General features: G+C 36.8%; 2 protein-coding genes across 10 annotated transcripts in view; one reads left to right on the top strand and one right to left on the bottom strand.

Annotated features, from left to right (window-relative positions):
• Positions 1-17,244, bottom strand: part of Nasp (Nuclear autoantigenic sperm protein) — a 38,973-nt gene that overhangs the window by 5,607 nt on the left and 16,122 nt on the right. Inside the window, exons 2-3 of the mRNA XM_067782084.1 lie at positions 4,085-4,393; positions 3,496-4,021 (exon numbers count right to left, since the gene is read on the bottom strand). Coding sequence (XP_067638185.1) covers positions 3,496-4,021; positions 4,085-4,368 — 810 coding nt within the window. The 5' untranslated portion in view covers positions 4,369-4,393. The remainder of the gene's footprint in view (positions 1-3,495; positions 4,022-4,084; positions 4,394-17,244) is intronic.
• Positions 1-17,244, top strand: part of LOC137249929 (serine-rich adhesin for platelets-like) — a 363,239-nt gene that overhangs the window by 337,351 nt on the left and 8,644 nt on the right. For 7 of the 9 annotated variants that reach the window (XM_067782042.1, XM_067782028.1, XM_067782063.1 and 4 more), the window contains one exon: positions 16,268-16,405. In XM_067782042.1, the coding sequence (XP_067638143.1) occupies positions 16,268-16,405 (138 nt within the window). The other 2 variants (XM_067782077.1, XM_067782074.1) reach the window with 2 other exon arrangements.

Here is a 17,244-nt window from a genome sequence, read left to right as displayed (position 1 = left end):
CTACAAGCTTTTGCTATTTTAAGTATTTTGCCAATTTTTGTACTTTTCTCTGATTTTGAAATTTTCAATATTATAGTATACAAATATTTAGAATTTAAAAAAAGGTGTAATTGGATTAGTCGCTGGGGCCTTATTATATATGAACAGGGGTTCATCTTCCACATATTCGTAAAGCTTAATATATTGTGACGAATATTAGTAACACTAAGTGATACTCACATCACTAATCTGATACTAATTAAATAAAGCAACAACAACAATACAGCAAGCTGCCACACTTGTATGTACGTAAACTAATTAATCATCATGTACACACACATACAAGCAGCAGAGAGATACTCACAAACGCATGTCATCATGAGCTACTGCCCCTCAAAAAACGCGAGTACTCCATAAATAATGTAAGGAATACTCCTTTGGGAGTATAGGAGTGTTCCAAAACTAATCTGTATTCATACAAAAAATGTGCTCCAATTAACATTGCGATGTCCTAGGAGAGGAGTAGGTGATCCCACTCTCGCTTTGTTTGTGAGTATTCCATAGAGTACATACGTGAAAGTACGTTCCAAAGTACTTTCACTCTAGTACTCCATGGAGCACCCACAGAGGATCATATGTCAAAGTACTAAAGAGGAATTGTGTCGGAAAGAATTATCGGAGTGAATTTAATTTAAAATGATAGTAAATGAGGAGGGGCAATACAACTTTTATATTTTTACTACAAATATTCTTATGTTATTTAGCATTTGCGTGAATAAAGAAACTAATATTTCTCTATACTATAGTGTGTATACATAAAACCAGTGCGTTGTTGCATTTTATCAGAGTTGCCATAGTAAAATTTTATTATCAGTTATTTGTATGCAGTATTTTACTTTTGGCAACTCTGTTCGATCGTCATCGTGTCGTGATCACGGTCGTTAAAAAACGAGCAATGATCGGCGGATGGTGGTCCGCAAACGCATTGCAAAGGAGTATTGTTAGAGTACTCCAACATGAAGAAAATGGAACACGTAATCCAACAATTTTTGCAGGGTACTTCGCTCACAAATACACACGCATATGGTTACATACTACAAATACAGGCGCGTATGGCTGGTGACCAGGTAGAGGATTCTAGAAGAAGAAACGTCTAGACATTTGGGCAAAGAGTATAAAAGCAGCAGAAGCTGAGTAGTCCGTAATTAGATTGATTTAAGCACGATATTGGTTGTGAAGTTAAGTGTTATTGTTAAGTACTTTCAAAGTAGTCTAATAAAGACCATTTTTGCGTTATTGAATATTGGAGTTATTTATTCAACAATTTAGCGATTCGAACGTTAGCAGATTTGGAATAATCGGCATTTCACTAAATTCGTTACAATATTTAAAAATTATATTAAAATAATTGTATAGAAAAAAAAATTGTTAAAGCCGCCTTAAACTTATTAAATTTTACGAATATGTGGAAGATGAACATGCGATTAAATGCAATAACAAATTTTTTTACAACTTCTTAATTTGGAAAAGAAAAGTATTTAAAGTTTGGCCTATTCCTTTTTTAAATACACATTTCCCGATTCCCTTGTTTGATACATTTTTTCTTATTCCTGAAAATCTGTGATGGAACAACATCTTACCCTTCCGCAGTATTTGCGCACCGTTTTCATTCGTCTTATATCTACAACCTATATTAATTTCTCAATTCACCTCACGCAATGCGTACAAATTTCGTACTCAAATTCAATAAAACAAGTAAGGAAAGCTAAGTTCGGGTGTAACCGAACATTACATACTCAGCTGAGAGCTTTTGAGACAAAATAAGGGAAAATCACCATTTAGCAAAATGAACCTAGGGTAACTCAGGAATGTGTTTGTATGACATGTGTATCAAATGAAAGGTATTAAAGAGTATTTTAAAAGGGACTGGGCCATAGTTCTATAGGTGGACGCCATTTAGGGATATCGCCTTAAAGGTGGACCAGGTGTGACTCTAGAATGTGTTTGTACGATATGGGTATCAAATGAAAGGTGTTAATGAGTATTTTAAAAGGGAGTGGGCCTTAGTACTACGGGTGGATGCCTTTTCGAGATATGGCAATAAGGGTGAACCAGGGGTAACTCTAGAATGTGTTTGTGTGATATAGGTATCAAACTAAAAGTATTAATGAGAGTTTTAAAAGGGAGTAGCCCTTAGTTGTATATGTGAAGGCGTTTTCGAGATATCGACCAAAATGTGGACCACGAACAGTATTCCTGCCAAGATTCCAAGGGCTTTTGATTTCGCCCTGCAGAACTTTCTCATTTTCTTCTACTTAATATGGTAGGTGCCACACCCATTTTACAAAGTTTTTTCTAAAGTTATATTTTGCGTCAAAAAACCAATCCAATTACCATGTTTCATCTCTTTTTTCATATTTGGTACAGAATTATGGCATTTTTTCATTTTTCGTAATTTTCGATATCGGAAAAGTGGGCGTGGTCATAGTCGGATTTCCGCCATATTTTATACCAAGATAGAGTGACTTCAGACAAGTACGTGAACTAAGTTTAGTTAAGATATATCGTTTTTTGCGCAAGTTATCGTGTTAACGGCCGAGCGGAAGGACAGACGGTCGACTGTGTATAAAAACTGGGCGTGGCTTCAACCGATTTCGCCCATTTTCACAGAAAACAGTAATCGTCATAGAATCTACCAAATTTCACAGGGATTGGTAAATTTTTGTTCGACTTATGGCATTAAAAGTATTCTAGACGAATTAAATGAAAAAGGGCGGAGTTACGCCCATTTTGAAATTTTCTTCTATCTTTGTATTTTGTTGCACCATATCATTACTGGAGTCGAATGTTGACATAATTTACTTTTATACTGTAAAGATATTAAATTTTTTGTTAAAATTTGACTTAAAAAAATTTTTTTTTAAAGTGGGCGTGTTCGTCATCCCATTTCGCTAATTTTTATTTAGCACACATATAGTAATAGGAGTAACGTGCCTACCAAATTTCATCATGATATCTTCAACGACTGCCAAATTACAGCTTGCAAAACTTTTAAATTACCTTCTTTTAAAAGTGGGCGGTGCCACGCCCATTGTCCAAAATTTTTCTAATTTTCTATTTTGCATCATAAGGTCAACGCACCTACCAAGGTTCATCGCTTTATCCGTCTTAGGTAATGAATTATCGCACTTTTTCGAAATTTTCGATATCGAAAAAGTGGGCGTGGTTGTAGTCCGATTTCGTTCATTTTAGTAGCGATCTGAGCCCAGAAACCTACATACCAAATTTCATCCGGATACCTCAAAATTTACTCAAGTTATCGTGTTTACAGACGGACGGACGGACGGATGGACATGGCTAAATGAATTTCTTTTTTCACCCAGATCATTTTGATATATAGAAGTCTATATCTATCTCGATTAGTTTATGCCGTTTCGGATTACCGTTATGCGAACAAAGTTAATATACTCTGTGAGCTCTGCTCAGCTGAGTATAATAAGTTCAATTGATACTCACAGCCTCATTCTCTTCCTCATCATCTTCTTCACCAGCATCTCCGTCGCCATTTGAAGTACTAGGTTTCTCATCATCCAAAACAAGTTTTGTATCAACTACAGACATATCTGCTGCACCATTTTTTTCTCCTTTTCCCTTGCCATTCTCCTTTACATTCTTATCATCCTCGGCAGTGCTTGATGCTGATGCTGTGGCAATTGTCTCATCAGCTTTTGTTGCTTTTTCTTCGACTGGCTTAGTTGTTGCAGCAGCAGCAGCCACTTCAGCCTCAGTTTCCGTTGAGTCCGCTTCTGCTTTCTCTTTGATGGAATCAAGTGCGCTTTTTTGTGTAGCTCCATTCCAAGAACTGCTTGCTACAATACCATTTCCATTCTTTGACTTTGTCTCTTCTGCATCGGCTGTTGCTTCACCATTTTCCTCATCACCACCCTCTTCGCCATAATCATCATCTTCGAGCTCCTCCTCATCGGGTACATCAATCACTTTATTCTCATCTAATGCTAAGGCTATCAAGGATTTCGCATAGCTGCAAAAAAATTTGAAGAACGACTTCGTAAGATTGATGCTGAATAAAAGCAAGTAAACTTACAGCAGATATGGCATCCCCAACTCATCTGCTTGCTCGCCATACAGTTCCTCGTAAAGCGCGCAAACTTGACTCAACTCATCGGCCGCTTCAGCATAACTCTTCACAAGATAATTACGTGAGCCATGACTATATAACTCCTTGGCTTTGAGTATTTTTTCTGCACGCTCTTGTTCGATTGGTGCTGTGGTGTTGTCGGCTATTTTAAGTGGAGATTTCTCGCTTCTTTCTGCCACTTTAACTTCTTCAGTTGCTGTTCCGATGGGAATTTGCTCTTTTGCAGACATTTTGTGATTTTATAATTACGGGCAACTATAAAAATAGGAGAAAGCATAAATATATTCAGTGTATTATATGTATTATATAACGACGACAATAAACGACTTTTATGATTACAGTAATTATAACTCCGAAATAGCCTTGAGATGATCCGGAAAACAATACTGAAACTATCCCCAAATAGTCCTAAAATGATTCCAAAAGTATACACGAAGTCTCGAAATGATCCCTAACACAATCTCCAAATAATTTTAAACTGATCCCGAAACAATCTCCAAATTCAAGCCAGAATGATAGGTATAGTACCAAAAAAAGCCGGAGAAAGTTCCGAAAAAATACCGAATTCATACAGGGATTTTCTCGAAATGATTCAGAAACAGTGCCGGAATGTGTTACTGCTAACATTTTCAAAATTTCTTAGACCTCGATCTCAATGGCCAATATACCAAACGATGTAGGGCAGACGCTTAAAAATAAAAATGTTAAAGCAACTATTCCCAATGTTGTGTCCCCTCCCCTCCCTTTTAAAAATATTTATCCAGTAGCCTAGAAGGATCTTGTAGTAGCAAATCCTTTCAAGCTACTAGCTGTGTGTGCCAGGTAGGTAGGTAGGTTGAACTGGCCGGTCCATGAGGACCTCACATAGACTGATTGAGTCCGTAGTGTTACCAGAAGTTTGTTTTTTCGACCAAACTGAAAAACCCTATCAAAAACCAGGACCTATGTTATAAAATAACTCCGTCCTCTTGGCAAATACTAGAAGCTTCCTAGGACTTAAGTCACTTGCTGCTTCTAGATCTGACAGCTGTATCACTCCTAATAGCTGGAGTCTTAGCCTGGCAAGTGCAGGGCACGAGCACAGAACGTGCGCGATCGTTTCCTCCTCCAACCCGCACTTCCTACACCTGCTATCACTGACCAAGCCTAATTTAAAGGCATGTGACGCCAGAAGGCAGTGTCCAGTCAGAATACCCGTCATGAGTCTACAGTCCTCTCTTTTTAATGATAGAAGCAACTGTGTTAGTCTAAGGTTGTAAGACCTACACATAATCTTCGACACTTTACAGCCCCGCGCTTGAACCCACGCCTTTTCTGCTTGGTCGATCATGTGCACCTCTCGCCTTCGCTTAATCTCGCCCAAATTTAATCAAAATCCGTGCAGCGGTTAGGGGTTCGATTGATGCCTCTCCGGCTAAGGTCCCGTTTTGTTAGTGCATGTATAAACTCTAGTTAAAGTTGACTAGATTTTAACTTTGCCACGTTCTTCGATAACAGAAAATTTTTGTGCTCATTCCGGCTTAAGTGCCCGAAGTGGAACGTTAAACTCGTGTCAACTTTAACTGGAGTTTCAACTCGAACTGAAAACCGGAATTGGGAATAAGGGTGGCGAAATACTGTTTCAACAATCTTACAAATATAGCCCTTATGATCCAGTTCTGATTTAATCGTCTACATATGCATACATTTTGAAACCGTAACAAAAGAACAGGTATTGCTATTAAGTAGAACGTACGATTTCTCGAACTTCTTCGAGAAGAGATTTCTCGCGAGTCTCGCGTTCTCGCGAGATTCTCGAATTACTCGTAAGGCTCGCGAGCCTCTCGACTTTCAATTCTCGCGAGATTCTCGAATCTCGTAATACTCACGAGCTTCTCTACATTCAATTTAATCGATTCATTGGCTGTTTTATATAGAGCTTACGATTTCTTGTGAAGCACACGCGAAAATTTCCACAAAACCACAACTAAAAAACACCGAAATGTATAGAAAACATTCGCCAGAATTGAAAGTTGAGAAGCTCGCGAGTATTACGAGTATTTCCAGATTCGAGAATCTCGCGAGAAGCCGTGGTCTTGATGTCTCGTTAAAAAAATAAAATATCCTGAACCAAATTATGTGTATAATAAATATGTTTTGAGTTAAATGTCATTGAAAAGCAATATAATAAAAAAAAATTCACAAGAAAAAAACCAAGTCCATACTGTCCATACAGCAATTAAGTTTGTCGAGAAGCTCGCGAGATTTACGAGTACTTCGAGACAAGGGAATCTCGCGTAAAGTCGAGTTCTCTATTTCTCGGGTCTCGAAAATCTCGCTTTTGTTCGAGAAGAAATCGTAAGCTGTACTATTAAGTTTTTATGTGCATTAGAAATATCAGTTTAAAATCAAGACTAACTTGTAATTCTTTAGTAAGCCAACTTTATCCTAATCACGTAGGTTGTACCTGCAAATCTTGTATATATTTTTCTGTATAGCTTTGTTGAAATGCTATTTAAATATTGGCGGCACGATAATACATTCGCTTTACCAAATGACTGAACTACTGTTGTTTCTTATGAATCCCGAATTTTCACATCACTGCTTTAAAGATTATGGGCCATTTACTTATTTGTTCGATTTTTTGCATGATTTTATAATCTATATACATATATATGAATTATTATCTAATTTTATATTGTTCAAAAATGTTAAATGCGAATTTTGAATTTAAGCTTTCTCATCGAAAGTCGTGCACGAAAACTTACATTAACTTTAAAAAAAATCTCTAAAACGGGGCTGCCCGTCGGCAGTGGATTGACAAGCTCTTCAAATTTATTTCTAACATGAAAATCATATGCACTTCGCATTTGGCATAAAACATGTACATTTATGAGAAAAATTTAAAAAACAAATTTGGACAGAAACTCAGCCTTATTCTCCTCGCAGGTAAACCGCTCTAAATGATTAGTATGATTTGTAGTATTTTAATTTTATTGATACTGCCTGAAAACTCATGACTCAGAAAAAATATGCTAGAAATTAATGTTGTGGATAAGCTATGATTATTATTATTAGGGTGAAATCTATGGTCCATAATATCAGAACGAACGTAAAATTCGTAGGGGGTTTTAATACAGTGATACAAAGCATCCCTTTAAAAAAAAAGTGGTCCAATTCTAGAGGCACACACGGATTTTTAAAGCAATTTCTAGCAGGTTTTATGTCTATGAAATCACTTTAGCTATTTTGTAGCAACAATGTTTAAAATTATGGCTATTATGCAATGTCGTACAAACATTGTTTTTAATAATTTTATTCCATTTCTGAATTACAATAAAAGTGATATCCTAACTGGTCATGAAAACTGCCGAATTTTTAGCTTTTCTGGTAAAAGTTTGAAACATTCTATACTTTTGCAATCCCACTCAGGCATAACTTTGAACTGATAAAATTGAATATTCCTTAATTTGGCTTTTTTGTTTTGCTAGTTGTTTTGCCGTGGAAGGTGTTGTTATAAGTTATATGTTCACTTTGCACATGCATGGTAATATGGAGTACTGAAACTTGTTTGTACTACGTATATAACCAAACCAAATTTGGTTTCAAATATAGATTATGCCGATTTTCCTGAAAATGAGTGCACAGAACTGGGTTGCAATTTGAAACTAGAGGTCTTAACTTGCAGGTATATAGTAGTAGTAAATTGAGAGGTTTCCAATAAGTACAAATAAGCTTCGAAAATTGCTTAAACGGATTAATGGTTTAAAATTTAGGCTCAAATTTCTAACCGTGTAGTATCTAGAAATCGACGAAGTCGATTGCAAGCAGCAATAATAGCATTTAATTCTTCGCTGGTATTTTACGATTCTGTACACTTCAGTCAACTCCATGAAGGTGCCCCTTTTCTCTATTCCTGCTTCGAAGGCGTTGAGATTCCGACATCGGCTCTTTTTAATAGAGACATATATGTAATACTCCTATATTGCTACAAAAGGCTAGGTACATTCCCAAACATCAGAGTGCCGATATATTGTTTTTTAAACGTTTTTGTTTTTGTATTCAATAATCGAATGTACCTAAATTTTAATTTTTTCTTGTCACACTTATGCTGCTACAATCTAAAAAATTTTATAGGCTGTCTTGTTTTGATTTCGAATTCAAAACACATTGCGAGCATTTTCTATTAGCAATATAGGAGTATTACATATATGTATCAATAGAGATTTATGCTTGTGTTTCAGAAGAATTCGGAAGCTCTATATAATACTGCCAATCCAGCGATGACATTGAGCTCACGAGCTTTACGAGTATTATCTCTCGAGAACCGCAAGTCGCAAGAAGTTTCTTCTCGAACAGATTCGAAAAAAACGTAATCTTCATTTTTTATTATTGTTTTTGCAAAAGTTTTTCCGAGATGCGCGCAGCAACCATAATTTCATGTCTGCAAGCATTTCTGGGACCCTTACAGAAATGCTCAAGAAATGCCCAAGAAATCCTTTCACGTTTTAATTAATGCATGCAGAGAAAGAAAATGAATTGATCCACGCAAGCCCACCTACCGCCTGCATTTCCATCAGCTAACGATGATATTCAGCAAGAAAAACACTATGTCGACTCCTTCATGAACTTCAGTCCACTGAATAGGCAATTTAAGCCCAATTCCCAGCGTTTTGCAAAACATTATGGAATCTTTGTCATAAACCTGAAAACGCATCGCCTAAACACTAATCACCTCTTTACGTGCGAGAATAAATTAACTTCAATTTAAGCCTGCCAATTTTGCCACTTAAACTGACATGAGTAAGCAAATTTTATATAAACTGCCAAAGTGATAACGTTGAACTGGGCTAAGCTTTAACTACATAGTGTGGTCACCCTGGAAAACTGGGCTTAAGCATCAGTAATCATAGGGTTAAATTCTACAAAATTTTAACTTTATTTTAAACTCGTAAAACCGGGCCCAAGACCACGTTAACACATGCAATCTACAATAAATCCACAATAGTTAATCTACACGTTCACATATGTCTCAATCGAAGGGACCAATGTATATGGTTATTTAATTACCGATTATAAGTTAAGAACAAAATTGAATCTTCATATATATGGAAACTCCTCTAGGAGAAAAGTTAGCAGCAGAAAAATTTGGAATCAGATATATCGCCTTTTTCTCAGTATACGAGTATTCTATCTACATTCTCTTCGCTGTATTGAATTTTATATCAAAGGAAAAACTAGTATATGTATATTCAACTTTATTAAATTTATTTATACATAACAAATTTGCGTCTTATAAAAAAAAAAATATTTGTAGATAAAGAATTTTATAAAAATTAGATTTAATTTTGGAATAATATCCAATGTATATTTAATATATAGTCGATAATGTTGACAAATACTTAATTATTCATTTGAGTTCTCTGGTATATAATTGTATGTTCAACTAGGTATATAAAGTTTATGTACTTAAATAATTTTCTTTCTGTATGTTTTTTTTTCAGCGTTCATTAAGCTTTTGCTTCAACCCAAACATATTCCTTACGTGGTCTACCACGTTTACCGGTCATCACCTTCTTTGGCACACCCAATGCACGCTTCATCAATTTGCCATCGACCATTTTTGTCACTGGTACAGGTTTGGGTTTAGGTTTACGACCCGGTCCAGTTTTGCCTTTTGGACGACCACGTTTGCCTTTTGCAACAACAGCAAGCTCTGAACCGCTTGTCTCAAGTTTGTCATTGCTTTTGCCACTGCTCTCATGTTCGTCTGCTTTACGCGCTCTCACCATATTTTAAAAATCAAAATAGTGCTTATTTGAATGTGTTTTCTGGTTATTTGAAGGTTTCGTGTATTTTTTTTTTTTGTCTGCAATAAAAAAAACGAAAAGAGCAGTGGTAAGTGGTCTGATAGCAATGATGCGGTAGAAGGGCATATCTACATATATAAAATATTATTGAGCAGCAAGTTGCTTGAAAAGTAGCTTTTCTCTTGGTGAATATTTAGAACCTTATTTATTTTACCAAGCGGAAATGCTGGCAATACACAGGGCTGTGAATCATCTCGGGTCTATGCCTAAGGATGGTAAACGGGTGTTTATTTTCTCACGACAGCCAGGCCGCATTAAAGGCCCTGGACTCATTCGTCGGCAACGCAAAGTCGGTCACTGAATGCCGCAGATCTCTTAACGAGATAGCTCGGCACTTCAGTATCAGCCTTATATGGGTACCTGAGCACAGGGTTATTGAAGGCAACTGCAGAGCAGATAAGCTGGCCAGAAGAGGCACCACCGACCATATCCTTCCTGATTCGGTAGGTATACCCATGGCCACTTTCAGGCTTCGTGTGAACACAAGCACTATAAGAAATGCAAATGGACAATGGTCAGCCATATCATATTGTGAGACATCCAGGCTAAGCTGGCCCTCATATGACAAAGGGCGAACAAGAGCGCTTCTGATTGTAAACAAATCATTTCTATCATGCCTGATAAGGGTTCTAACGGGGCATTGTTTAATAGGCACGCATGGTGCTAGAATGCGGGTAATGACCTTCGACTATTGTCGCAGATCGGAACCCGCCTATGGAAGCAGAGGTAGAGGGCGGCCCCCACTCCGTTGGAAGGACCAGGTGGAAAACGATTTAAACTCCCTTGGTGTGACCAATTGGCGCCGGTTGGCGGAGCGAAGGAGCGACTGGCGCGCCTTGTTGGACGGCCATAACCGTTTAGACGGTTAAGCGCCAATTTAGTAAGTAAGTAAGTAAGTATTGTCGCAGATGTGCAGATGTACAGATGTACAGAAGATAGTGTCCAGTACCTTCTCTGTCAGTGTCCAGCGCTTAGTAGGCGTAGGTTGGCCTTGGTAAACCTTTTCCACATGACCTTGCTGGGGTCTCTAGTTATGAAGTCAAGGTATTACAATGGGCCCATTGGCGGCCTAAGTAGTGAGCTGTTACCATAGTGTTTCGGCTCAGCCCCCGCAACCTTACCTAACCTAAGATTTAATATTTATTTTGATGTGATATATTTGATGACCAGGGCCCAGTCTAACTCAAAAAATATTATTTACTGAGCGATTTGCTTAAAATTTAGTTTATGGGTACCTTTTTACATAGGTTAATTAATATGTGGAAAACTTATTTTTCTGGGAAGTGGACCAATGACCGACATATTCCAAAATTTTAATTGATCGATTCGATATGCTTACAAAGAGTGTACTGCGAAACTGCTTCAGGTGGATGATATGGTAGCATGCTCTGGTGGGTGTGGCTATAGTTTCTGCTTGAAATACAGTAATATTAAAAGAAATGAAAAAAAGATAATAGAAGATATTATGACCATAAAATGGTTCTGTAATGTATGTTCATTATCGGATACCAATACAAAATTTGTTGAAATCAAACATTTGATTAATAAATGTGAAGAAACAGAAAGGTAAGCCGTAGATATTCAACAGATAGTGGAGAATATATTTTGTAGTACATTCCCCCAGATTAAAAGTAGCATTACTACGGACGTCTACTCCCTTTTAGAGCATAACATAGAAGTAAAATTGATTGCAATGAAGAATGAGATATGTAGTAAAAGATTTATCCAACGAATTAAAAAAGAATTGCTTAACGAGTTACGCGTAGCAAATGAACAGCCAGAAAAACTATCTTATGCTCAGGTCGCTTCAGTAAATGAGTATAAAATTGTCCTTAAACCGAAAAAGAAGGCCAAAAAAACTAAGGAAACCAAGGAAGCTCTAAAAAAAAGTTGTCGAACGTACCGAAGGCCGAATGCAACATTGCTATATAATACGCTATCAAGCGCAATGACCACCCGACATACTAAAGAAGTCAGTGTCAAACTTATGAACAAGTGGTATGATTTTGAGCTAGCTAACTTAAGTAAACGTAAACTAAATCTTTACAAGATCAGCCTATCCACTGGAGCATGGTGTGAATAATATAGTACGAAAGGCCAATATAAACGGCTAATTAAAATAAAAAAGCCAAGTACATGGAAAACACAATCAACCATAGTGTTGGTGATAGTAAGGTCATGTGGAAAAACTTTAAAAATTCTATAAGGGCAAAATGACCCTAATCTTTTTAAGTTTCAGAAAGTATCCACTTCAGAAATAGTAGATATAGTAAGTTTAAAAATAAAATTGGAGGGAACAAGCTTGTGTCGGAAGGAGTCGTTAAAGACTCCATAACGTATACAGGTTTTTTCTATTCTCAACTTAGATAAAGGTCTCGTTCCTAGTTTATGGAAATCTTCTACAGTTGTGCCATTAGAAAAAGTTAAAAATACCATCAAAGGTGAGGAGATAAGACCTATTAACACGTTACAATGTGATGAAAAAGTTTTGGAAACTGGTAAAAAATCACCTTTTAAAATATTTAGAAGATAATGTAATTATTATACCTCAACAATCTGGTTTTCAAAAGAAACATTCCTGTGAACTGCTTTGAATTTGGTTGTAGCTAACTGGAAAGAAGACTTAAGCAGGAAAAAACTCATATTACCTGTGTTTTTGGATTTAAAACGTGCATTCGAGACGATCCACCAAAACTTAATGCTGAAAAAGCTTTCTTACATTGGTGTTTCTCGTATAGAACTAAAATGGTTTCAAGACTTCCTAATTAACAGATACTAAAGAACAGTGATTGGAACGTCCGTATCGGATAGAAGGGAGGTACCTGTTGGTCTATCACAAGGGTCTATGCTAGAGGTTTACGCCGATCACTTTATCGGCGGCGGCGGCGTAGGCGGCGCGCCGGCGTACGCCGGTGTTCTTACTTTAAAAGCTTGATTTTTCTATTTTAAAAAATAATATTTAGGAATGGTTTTGTTTATATGTATTTAAGGAAATCAACGTGTTGGACATTTCGGAAAGATCCGGGGTTTTTGCATCAAAATCTCGCAGACCGTTCAAAAATTTTCAGGAGTAGCTCCTTGCGAAGGGATTGTCCCTCGTTCGCTTGCTCCAGAGAGGCTTCGAACCTAACCCCGGTCATTGGAATTGGTACTGCTACGTCTGCTGAAAAGAAATAGAGATACATAAAATAGTCACACTTTTGCTTGTACATCTCGTGCAAAGCGTAGTTTCACCTAGGGTTAACTCCTAATCGTCGCGAACACAATTTCTTTAAATCATTTGTTGCTCTTTGGCGGTCACGCATAAAGGCGACTTAGGTTTGCTATTAATACTCATGACTCTCGTGGCACAGGGCGCCTCCAGTTTTTTCGGCCGGTTTTAAGAGCTACAATTCCCGATGTGCGGTACCACGCCTCCTGAGCCTCACACCATACGCCAGTACAGAGGCTATAGGACTGCGACTTCGAACTCATACCTTCGTCGACGTCACTTTCCTAGAAGCTCTAAGTGTAGCTCCGAAGACTTTCCAACGGATGCTTTTGTCGCGCTATGCTGGCGAGCTACACCAGGCCAAGGATGCCGCCCTCGAAATCATAAGCAGTCTAAGTGGATGTCATTGCGTCATGGGTGAAAATCGTATAAACCTCGGCGCATCTACATAATTAAAATTTTACAAGGACCCTGAATAAAATTTTTAAAATGTAGACCAAAGATTGCAGACGTTTGTGTTCACAACATTGATTTCAATAGTCTTCGTTAAACCAAAACCGATATTTTAGAATGAAAGTCGACCGATTTTAAGTTGAAAGATGTTAACTGTGGTTTTCCGGCCTTATGATATAAGAGTTCTTTATGGATGACCGCGTAGCTTCCGTTTTCAGACTAGTTCGACTGTCCGCTACATTAGGGTAGTAGCACACACGGTCATTAGTTCGAATGAGTGTTCTTGCGAAGGACAAAGCCACACCTGGTAAATATATGTACCTACGTATTCACATTTGTAAAAGGAGCCGTAACGTGTAGGTGATATTTAAACTTGGTTGATAGGCTAAAATCAATGTGATTCACTCCAAGGGACTAGTTTTGGATAGGGCTGCCAACTTTAGGAAATATCAAACCGGGAGACTGGGTGTTGAAGGATGAAGTGTGAAAATCAAAATTAACATTTCAGACGCCATTGTATAGTTTCACAAATAAACAACAGATGTTTGAATGCAAGACTTAGTGGTTTTTCAAACCGTTCTCATAAGTACATATATCCTCAACTTAAGTATGAGGGAAGAATAATTTCAAAGGAGTTTTCATGCCCCTAGAACCTACTAAAGAATTTTGCATCACTGATTTCGCTTATTCTTGAGGACAATTTAAAAACATGTTCGCCTTGGGCCATTTTATTTGAATTAATTGTTCATTATTAATTTTTTCAAAAATGCAAAGTGAGCATATAAATTTATTATATAACTTTTCTTTTAGTGTTTTGTTTTAATAACTTGCTGAATTGGGTGTTGCTAAGTCCGTGTTAAGCTGGCATCGAAAGCGCCTGTTATTTTAAATACATAAACAATAAATGGCCTAAACAGTCTTAAACGAGTAGAAAATATAGTAACGCGCCGGACGCCGCGCCGCCGCGCCGATATTTTTGACATTCGGCGGCGGCGTGCGAAAAACGACCAAAATTGGCGGCGGCGGCGTTTATCGGCGGCGTATATCTCTAGTCAGTGCTGGCACCCATACTGTTCAATATATATATTAATGATATAACTAGCTCCATAAAGCACTGTGAAATAAAATTGTTTGCTGATGATACAATTCTGATGATAAGTGGGAATAATATTACGGAAATATTTGCTAAGCTGCTACAAGATCTTAACAGCGTATATAGTTGGTTATGCGTAAACAGACTGAAACTGAATGTCAATAAAACGAAATTTATGGTAATATCTAGACGCAATTTTCAAAACAGTGAGCTACAAAACTGAAATATAAATAGCGAACTAATTGAAAAAGCCAGCACCATAAAATACTTGGGAATAAAAATAGATGATAAGCCGAATTTCAAAGAGTACGTGGATTATACGGTAGGAAAAATAGCGAAAGTTATATTTTACACAACGCACCTGCAAATATTTAAATAGAAGGTATAAAATTATCGTCTACAGATCTATAATCGAACCTCATTTTATTTATTGCCAAACTATATTTTTCATCTTGCGAGATAGTCAGATCTACAAGCTACAAAAGCAACAGAACCGAGTTACGAGATTCATTCTCAAAAAACGGTATGACACACCTATCCGAGACATGCTATGCTCTCTTAATTGGCTTAGCATTGGACAGCAACTTTTTTATTATACCATGAAATTTATTAAAAACATAATAGAAGGAACTATGCCTGCGTATTTGAGGACTAATATAAAATATGTAAAAGATATGCGCTCTGTAAATACTCGTAATAAAAATGATTTTAATCTGCCGGCTTATAAAACTGAAGCAGACAAATGTAATCTGTTTTATAAAGGTCTTAAATCCTATAATGAACTACCAATTTGATACTAAATCACGTCATTCCAATAAATTTAAACAAAAATTGTACAATTATTGTAGACCACTACCAATTTAGTGCTGGACAGGCGGGCTTCCATAGCATCGATAGAAGTGCCGCGAAACTATTCTGCTATGTAGCGCCAAGACTTTTAAGCTCTTGTACGCATACAAAAAAGGTTGCCGAAGCACATACTGATACGCATCACTCGATTAACTCAGTGCATCGCCGTGCAGATGTTGCCTTCGCGCTTTACTAACCTGCGTAAAATGCCTACATACTACATTAGCACAACACTTTGTTGGCATAGTCCAGAAGACAATTATAAACATTGTAAAATAGATTTAAGTTAGGCTTAGTAAAGCCGTAATAAATAAATAAATAAATAAAATTGTTTGTGGATAGCTTTTTGCATAGCTTAATATTTGGGAATGTTTTTTTTTTTTTTTTTTTTTTTTGAAGTAGGCAAGGGATCGTAATCGACCTAGCGATCTTACACTAAGGAGCTATTTCTTTACATGCACATAATTTCATATGCACATCAAAAAACTTTATTAAGCAAAAAAGCGCATGCCCTGTTCATTTATTTTCAAGGAATTTGCAAACTTTATTGAGTTTTACAAACTTTTTAAAAATTGCCATAAACGCAGTAAAAAATAAAATGCATTGCAGTGTTCAAGAAAGTTTTCATAATTGTTATGCACTAAATTTGTGGTTTTTTTATTTATTTATTATAGGAATGCAAAATTTGTCAATTTCCTGCTCTTTGGTCTGTCTTATTATACTGGGCAGCGCAGCATTAGTGGGCGCATTCGGTGTATGCCAGCGCCAAATCAGCGCCATCTTAATTACAGGCGTTATGTATCTACTAGCGGGTAAGTTGATAGGTAATATTTAAATTTAAAATCATTAGCTGTATGGCCTATAATTTGGTTCACAGAGTTTTATCGAAATTACTTATATAACTTCGAAGTTTAGTTTCCCTCAGGAAGCTTTACTAAGGAAGTATAATAATTAAGTTAATATTGTGACGAATATTCACATCACTAAGTGATACTAGCATCCCTAATTCGATACTAAGCAGCCACGTAAACAAATCAATCATTTACATATGTACATACAAGGCAGAGAGATACCATCAGTCGAAGTAGTACTCACATATACACACGCATATGGCTATGCGAGAGACTATAAACTACAAATATACATGTATGTACATATATGGCTGGTAGCCAAGCATGAAGTTCGCGAAATTATTAGACCTTAGGAGAAATGGGTGGACCAGGCAACAGAGAGTACAAAAGCAGCGAAAGATGAGTAGTCAGGACTCAGTTTGATTTAAAACCGCAATTAGTTGTGAGGTAAGAGTTATTGTGAAGTACTCTCAAAGTAGTCTAATAAGGACCAGTTTGCATTACTCAATATTGGAGTTATTTATTCGACAATTTAGCGATTCGAACGTTTGCAGAAGGTTGGAAATAAGCGCAATTTCTTTAAATTCGTTACAATATTTAGAAACTTTTTTTAGAAAGTGGTCTAGCGGCCACTCCAAAAAAATCTTTTTTATTAAATAATTTTTTTACAATTTAGCCTTAGAAAGCTTAATTTAGAAAATCAGGGAGCGGATGTTATTTATTGGATAAATTGTTTTAAAGCTTACCTAGAATAATAAATAAAACAAGTTTCTTCCGAGAAGTGGACCAGGAAAGGAGCT

Source organism: Eurosta solidaginis, chromosome 1, assembly GCF_040869045.1.
Source record: "Eurosta solidaginis isolate ZX-2024a chromosome 1, ASM4086904v1, whole genome shotgun sequence".
Lineage (NCBI taxonomy): Eukaryota > Metazoa > Arthropoda > Insecta > Diptera > Tephritidae > Eurosta > Eurosta solidaginis.
This window is presented reverse-complemented; position numbering and strand designations above follow the sequence as displayed.